The sequence below is a fragment of the Drosophila takahashii genome, chromosome 3R (genome assembly GCF_030179915.1).
Source record: "Drosophila takahashii strain IR98-3 E-12201 chromosome 3R, DtakHiC1v2, whole genome shotgun sequence".
Taxonomy (NCBI): domain Eukaryota; kingdom Metazoa; phylum Arthropoda; class Insecta; order Diptera; family Drosophilidae; genus Drosophila; species Drosophila takahashii.
Window position 1 is genome coordinate 20093543 of NC_091681.1, and position 7890 is coordinate 20101432.

Genomic DNA, 7890 nt, shown 5'->3' on the forward strand with positions numbered 1-7890 from the left:
TCATTTTTTCATTGCATACAATTTAATATATCGAAGACTCTCGTTGCCTATTCGGTAAACACATTTCAATAGCTTAACCTAGAGCAAAACATTAAAAATTCCTACTCGGTTGCTTCCGCCAGCGGCTTGGTTTCCTTGTGGGCCAGCGCCCAGTCCATGACGTACTCGCGCAGACTGGACAACGCGAGGACGGCGGGCGTCTCGAGCTGCTGATCCTTGGCCAGCCAGTCGCAGTACTCGGAACGCGAGCAGGCGCCAGAGCCGCCAAAGCTCCGCACGTAGCGCACTCCCGCCAGCTGATCCGGCCAATGACGGGAGATGCACTCGAACAGGACATCCAGCTGGGCGGCGGACAAGGCACGATGCTGGCCACTGGCCGAGCCACTCTTCCACAGAACGTTGAGCAGACGACCGAGGCCGGGAACCGAAATCCTTGGCGAGAGCAGCGGCAGTAGTTGCAGCACCAGGCGATGGACTCGCAACTGGATGTGCTCGTAGTCCGGCAGCTCCGAACGGGAGGCGGCCAGGGAATACCACAGATTGTTGACGATGCTGATGACGCCCTCGATGATGTCGAACTGATGGAACTCCGTGTCGCGAATGACGCCGACCAGCCAGGATAGGATGCCTACGTGTTCCAGCATGATCTTCACGGCTCCGGGTATCTTAACGCAAGTAGAGAGCACCGACAGCAGCAGCAGGTTCGTTTCCAGAGTGGCCAAACTGGAGCCGTAGAATCCGAGCAGCACCTTGAACGTATTGGTGGACACCAGCAGGAAGAGATCGGCGCTGCACTTGATGCCGCACCTCAGTAGCTCCACGATGAACTCGCGGTACTGCTGGTGCTCCGGTTCCTGCGAGTAGAAGAACACATTGAAGTCGGGTATCGTCTGAAAGTTGAAGCTCTGCTTCAGCCGCAGATACATCATGAGTCGCTTGTACAGCAGGTGCGTTGGCTCTGTGCTCAGATTAAAGCTGTGGGCGATAAAGAGGGCGGGGAGCAGCGGAACCCTAGGCGTTCCGCCATGCGTTCTCCGCTGCGCCAGCCACGAGTTTCTCAGCTCGCTCAGACCGGCCTGAATGTTTTCGTAGGCCTGCGTCCACAGCGGTCGCTCGTAGAACTTGGAGAGCTCAAAGTGGCTGCGATAGCGTTGCTGGCAACTGGCCGCCGCCAGTCGCATGTCCTTGTCCAGCGAGGAGAGTCCACAAAAGGTTACGGCAAGCAGACCATTCTGCACTGGCCAGCGGGCCCAGACCACTGACTCCGGGGCGAAGCAGTGCATCATCAGGGGCAGCAGGAAGGCGGGATCGTAACAGTTCTCGTAGACTTTCTCGCGCTTCGGGCAGATGCGCCGCAGTTCCTGCGGGAAATCCTCCTGGCCCTGCTCAACCATTTGCTCTAATAGATTGTCACCGAAATTTTGGGATTTCTTTGCGGGATTTTGAAACTCTACGGCTGGCAGCTGTTGGCTGGCATGCAGGCTCCTCCAAATCGGGAAATTCTCAATGGTGTACTCGCTGGTCTCGCGCACAATCAGGGCCAGCACCTGGGCCACGTTCGTCTCCTGCTGCTGCAGCCTCGCTCGCTCATCCTCGTCCGCAGCTCTCAAAGCGTAATGGGCCACAGCACTTTCGCCCCAAATGAAAGGTCGGAATTTATCCAATCCCACGTCGAAGCGTTCGTAGTGCTCCAGCAGGGCCAATCCATAACGATCCGCCGGCGACAGTTTGGCATGATAGGAGCCCAGAATTACGGGCACATGGGCGGATTGCAGGGCACTGGGTGCCTTTCTGGCCAGCGCCTCCATGAGCTGTAAAATATGTGTTTTGGTTGCACTTGTGGCGCCCAGTAAATGATCAAAGCAGCAGGAATGCGTGCAAATCATTTCGTATAGAAGTGCAGGCGTGGGATCCTCCTGCTGCGCGTCCTCCTTGTAATCCTCGTACATTCCATCACACAGAAAGGCCATCAGCTTGAGCACTAGGCCATTGCTTTCATCCTGAAGGGGAGATCGTTCCTCGCCGAGATGCAGGGCCAATTTCAAGCAGCTCTTGCAAAAGTTCAGCCACTGCGGGTTGTTCAGCAAGCGACTCCAGTCGAGAGGTAGATCCTTGTTGTGATTCACTTTCCACCACTCGAAACAGTTCCAGGAAATTTGCTCCAGCTTGGTCAGATCCAAAGACTGCTTCTTCAAATCCAACGTTAATAGTTGAACATTTAGGTTTATGTAGTTTACAAAGACGGTGGCTTTTTGCTTATCATCCTTGGCGGCAGAAAATGCCTGCCAGTAGATCTCCCGAAGGACTCGCACCTGGAAGAGCTCCATGGCGTCAAGTTTAAGCTGTTTCTGGCAGTAATCCAAGCACTCAGACTTGGGCATGCAAAGGGCAATAAGCAGGGCACTAGCTCCCGCATGCTCTCGATAGATTAAAGCCGCCTTCTGCGGCTTCTCGATGCTCTTCATGAAGCCATTCTTGTAGGTCTGATAGCAACGTTGAAGCACTGCTTGAGGTATTTGGTAGTTCTTGGTCAGGGCAATGTCTAGCAGGGGATAAACCAGCTCCTTCTGCTCTAAGTTGCTGGGCAGCAGTTCGGCGAATTTCTCAGCTAACCTCGGCTGACGTTCGAGCAGCAAGCTGGCCAAACGGATGGCGGATTTGCTCAGCTTTCGGGAGGATGTAAAGAAACAGGCAAAGAAGTCGCTATCGCACTCTTCCAGGTGATGATGGTAGGTAGTCAATAGCTGCAAGAGAGCAGCCTCCAAAGGTTCCACCTGCTGTTCACTCAGTTCGCAGAAATCCTTGTAGAAAATCAGCAGCACCTTAAATGACTTCCTGCAGTCGATGGGCTCCTTTAGCGTGGTCAGACGACCCAGCAGACGCAGTAGTAGGTCAAAGTAGTGATTGGGTTTACCGCTCGGAATAAAGTCCTTTGCCTGCACTTTGGTTGTAAGTAAGTCGAGCATCTGAGCGCATTCGCTGGAGGTCAACTCGAATGAATCCACCAGTGCCACGAACTCGTCGAGTTGCTGTTGATGCTTCAATTGATCCACTTGTGCATCCAAAGCAATGTCCAAGGTCTTGATCAAGTGTATTCGGTAGTTGGCAGTGTAAGTCTCAAATCGTGGCAAACTGCGACAATGTTCAGTCAGTTTCCTGAGGAATATGACATAGTTTAAGCGGGACTCGCTCGTCTCACTGAGCATTTCTGTGGGATGCAACTCCCACAGGCGGATGTTGAAGATGTAGTGCAGCAGACTCTGCGTGTGCGTTTCGTCCTGCTGCTGCTGATCATCCTCCTCCTGAACCGCTTCCTTGCCATCGTCCACCTGATTGGCGATTTGCAGGAACTTGATTAGATATTCCGCCGTTAGCTCGGCTTGAACTCTGCTCAATCGCTGAGTGGTGAAAAGATGGCTGAAGACGAAAAGGAGATCCTGGACGTAGATCATGTTGCGACGCGGATTGCCGAGGCTGAGGTGCACCAACATGGTCTGGCCTTCGCCCAGCTGCAGCTCGAAGTTCTTGTCCGGCAGCTCCACTTTAAATACCTGCTCGAAGGGCTGGGAATCCCCATCGGTGATGGCTTTCCTCATCTGCTTCAGCAGGGGCCACTTGTCGGCTAAAAGGGAAGGTAGTTTCTTCGCTTTTTCCTTACCGCTGCCAGTCAGCCAGCTCCTCATATAGTCACTGTGCTTTTCTAGGCTACTCTCGTACAGATGCAGCACCTGCTCCGGTTTGCTGTGGTAGTGGAAAAGTAAGATGAATACCAGCTCCACGTAGGCGTCGTAGGGTTCCTCCAAATCCACACCCTGCAGTAGCAGCGGCATCATATTGCTCAGCGTTACATTTTCCACATAAGCCTGCACCGTTTGGCCCTGCTCGATTTGGGCAAACAGTTTGCTTAGGTTCTTCGTGTTAATGGCTGTTTCAGCAACACTGAGCTTAGGAAGCTTAATGTTTCTCCAATCCAACTGAAGGATCGTCAGCAGGATTTCCACCACATTGGTCACTGTTTCCGCATCGAATCCGATTAGAGCCTCTAGCCAAATGTTGATCTCATGGCTGCACGAGTCAAACAATCCCGTGTTGTGGAACAAGCGGTGCAATATGTTTCCCGCCTCTGACTTAATTGACACATCCTCCAGAGTGTAGGCTTTTATGAACGATTGGAAGACCTTGCCAAAAAGCAATTCCTGAGGGTTTAAAGATCGCGGAAAGAGCAAAAGAATGGTTTTAATCGACTTTAGCTCCAGTTGAATCTTTTCCAGCTCCTGCGGTTCATTCAGGTTATCAAAATCGGTCTGATAGAGTGGTCGCAAGACTTCCAAATAGTCCAGAATTTGACTGGTCTTGTTCACAAAAGCCCGATTCTCCTTGCACATCAGCAGCACCAGGTCCAAAGTGACCGAAAGGCACTCCAGCACATTGACACCCTCTACACTCTTCTGTTTGATGGACAGGAACAGCGAGTATAGAATGGACTCGACCGTGGGAAAGTGGACCAGCAGGTGATTGAGTAAATCGAACTTGAATTTACGCAGTGAGTTGCCGGCCTTTTTTGACTGCTCCCGTACGGCGATGGCATGCACATAGTTGCTGTACTGTTTCATCATGGACAGAAGCAGGCGCTGCACGGCCATTCTCAAATGGAAGTCACCATCGCTCAGATATTTCTTACCGGTGATGTGCAGCAAGGCTTCGATGGGCAGGCACAGCTGCTTGATCCAAAATCCAAAGTCCGTTAGAGTCATCTTATCGAAAGCTGTGCCCAGAGCACTCGGCGGAACTGCATCGATGACTTGGGACAGGAAAATCGCAGCCTTGGACACATCCTCCATTCTAGTCCTCGCCGGACTGAGCAGGAGCGAGAAATTCCTCACAGTATTGCGACCCAAATCCGGACAGGCAGTCAGTGTTTGAATGACCAAATCGGTTTTGCGCGGATTGTCGAAGGGTTTGTACAGGGAGCCCAAAAGCCTGCCCTGCAGTTTGTTCTGCTTCTGGCGATAGTGGGTCATGGCATCGAAGCAGACGCCGTGCTTGCGAGAGGTCAAGAGGACCAGCAGCAGTTCGTGGACTGCAGCGGAAACTGCTTCCGCTTCCTGCGGATTCGGAGGCTTTCGCTCCTTCTTCTTTTTAGTATCGAAAAACGTGGGCAGGCCTTTGGGTCCCTCCCAGTCGTAGAGTCGCCGCAGGCTCTTGCAGCACTCCAAATCGAAAACCAGCACCTTCTTTGTCTTTTGTATGTCGGGGTTCTCCAGCACATATTGCCTCAAAGCGTTCACCACCACGCAGACGGTTACATGGTCATCGTGGACCAATCCCTTGGCCAGCACGCCGATCAATTGACCCCGGTCCAGGATGTTCCGGATGAGCAGTGTGTTGCCATCGACCAGGAAGGCCAGAATAAAGTGTATGTACGCCTTGCGCACCGTGTCCTCGTTTTGGTAATCGTTCTTGGCATGCGACAGCATCTGCTGCATCACAGTCACGTTGGAGAGCACGTCGTAGGAGTTTAGAACCTGGCGTCCCAATTGGGGCTCCACGCAAACGATGGCCGTCAGCAGTTTGAGGGCATTGCGCCGATGGCTGGGCCGCGCCGACTGCAGCAGATTCTCGAGTACTCCGCCGTGAACCTTGAGGAAGTAGCGACAGCCATGTACCGCCGATTCCAGGTGGTTCTTCTGGTTTGTGAGTATTTCCATCACAACGCGCTGCAGTGCCTCTGTGAGGTAGTCGACATGCAGAAGGTTGCTCTTGTCGATCCTCTCGAAGGCCTCCGCGAGTTCCAAGGGCTTTCCACGCTTCTCGATGTACTTGGCCGCCAGTTTGGGTCGACTGGTGGAGCACATGAACAGGAAGTGCCGCACTTCTGGAATGCGAAATCAAGGTATTAGCTAGTCTTTTATATTTCTAATGCCCTCACCTGTTATAAAGTTATTGCTGCGCAGCTTGGTGCGGAAGTGCATCATCTTGAAGTCGTTGGGAAAGCGTATGTTGGTTTCCTCCGGTTCTATGCCGGAATCTGGACTTATTTCATCCTCATCGGGCTGTGTATCACCACGTTTCTTGTGCTTCTTGGAGGGAGATTCGCCCGCCTCCGCTTCCACCTGTTGCTCCTCATTTTCCTCGGGGGTTTTCGGTTTTCTGGGTTTCCTTTCTTTTTTCTTTGAGGGAGTGGTGTCTGCAGACTCGGTTCCATTTGTTTCCGGCGTGGTTTCATCCAATAATCCTTCTGTTTTATTCACCTTTTTCTTTTTCTTTGGCGTGTCGGATTCCTTGGCCAGTTTCTTGGGCACCTCCACTTCACCCTCATCCTGCTGCTCTGCGTCCGCCTGCTCGTGCTTCCTCTTCCGTCGGTTGGGTTGAATGGCCATTCTGATTTTATATTTCTATTATAAACCCCTAATTGACAGCAGAAATCGTTAAAAATAAAAGTTAAACACAAAAACAACCGCACACACGTGCTGGCGGAGAATGGTATGACCGTTTTGCATGTACTGAAAAATACCCCTCCGCTCTAGTGCTGGAAAACGCGACATTTGGCGCGCAGTTAAAATGTCAACTAGCACAAAAACAGATACTTGTTCAAATTGATAAAAGTTTTTATTAAATTTAGCAATTAGCTTATACTGTCAAACAATAAAGAACGTATTTTTACTACAATTATAACTACCGGGCTGCGTAATTGGAAAATCCGCCAGCCGCACGTTCGTGACTCATGATCCAATGTGCCATTTGGCAATTTACACTTTTCCCCTCGACGTAATCGTTTCTCTGTGGGTTTAACCGATTCTAGTCATCCTCCAGGGCCGCATTGGTGGCTCCTCCGGCTCCAGAAAATCCAGGAGCCGTGGTGGTGACCGATCCGGAAACCGGGAATTCCGGCAAAGTGGACCGCTGCTTTCCCGGAGCCGGCGGAACCGGAGGCAAATCCACCGATTTACTCGTGCCTGTAAACACACCGTTCATTAGTCGCTATTGTTTATGCAGATATCTGTAAATCACTTACTAAAACAACAACCCATTATGGTATACTCTTGACTGATTCTCCTGGCGAGTGGGCCAATTTGCTGAAAGTTCTTTGAGCACTAAATCAGGCAAATCAAATCGGTGGCCAATTGACGAGAAATGCGTATGTGTGCACCTGTGGCGTGCAAACGACTCATGGCTTATTGATAAGCACCGCTGTTACTTTTATTCTCTTTTTGTTTAAAATGTAAAGTGGGTTATTTATGACACCATGGGCAGGTCCGCTATCAAACTGTAGTTCCCAACGGGCTTCATGGGCCAGGTGGAAAAGGGCGCAGAACTATGGCCAAAGCGCACACTGCCAGTCGGGTATAACCGGAACGCAGCGACCAACAAACCAATTAAGATAAGCGCTTATCAGGGCAAACTGTTTTCAATGCTTCGCACTTGGCGCTTAAAATTCAATTGGTAAGCGAAATCGTTAATCGATTTAATCGATTACAGTTGACTCATTACTCCGCTCTAGAGCGCCTTAATATTTAAAAGCTTCTTGTAGTTTTCTTTTATCATGCATCATGTATCGTGGATTTCCCATAAAATAATAAAAAATCTCAGCTTTTCAACAAATTCAACAGGTAATTGAACCAGGTAGATAATAAAAATGTTTGAAAAAATTCAAATTTTGTAAATATGATTTGTTGTTTTGTTTTTGTAAATGTTGTTTTCTCCATTGTAATTTGCAAGTCGAATAAAAATAATAAAATATAAATAAAATGGTGTCAGTCCTGGTCAAAATTTCTGTTGTTCTTGGTTATTCTTAAGTTATAATTGCTTTTGCAGAAATGAAAGGAGTAATTTAAAATTATGTTTTCTCTGTCCTTAGTCTATATTTTATTAACTTAAAAATAAATAAAA

At 50.0% G+C, this 7890-nt stretch overlaps 2 protein-coding genes across 2 annotated transcripts; both read right to left on the reverse strand.

Annotated features, from left to right (window-relative positions):
* Window positions 1-6466, reverse strand: LOC108064490 (nucleolar pre-ribosomal-associated protein 1). The gene is made up of 2 exons (XM_017152048.3): window positions 5930-6466; window positions 1-5875 (listed from the first exon to the last, which is right to left on the reverse strand). The coding sequence occupies exons 1-2, from the start codon at window positions 6378-6380 to the stop codon at window positions 102-104; spliced, it is 6225 nt and encodes a 2074-aa protein (XP_017007537.3). The 5' UTR covers window positions 6381-6466; the 3' UTR covers window positions 1-101.
* Window positions 6467-6630: 164 nt separating this feature from the next.
* Window positions 6631-7175, reverse strand: LOC108064417 (uncharacterized). Its single transcript, XM_017151924.3, has 2 exons — window positions 7016-7175; window positions 6631-6956 (listed from the first exon to the last, which is right to left on the reverse strand). Exons 1-2 carry the CDS (start codon window positions 7029-7031, stop codon window positions 6799-6801), a joined length of 174 nt encoding a protein of 57 aa, XP_017007413.1. The 5' UTR covers window positions 7032-7175; the 3' UTR covers window positions 6631-6798.
* Window positions 7176-7890: the final 715 nt, after the last annotated feature.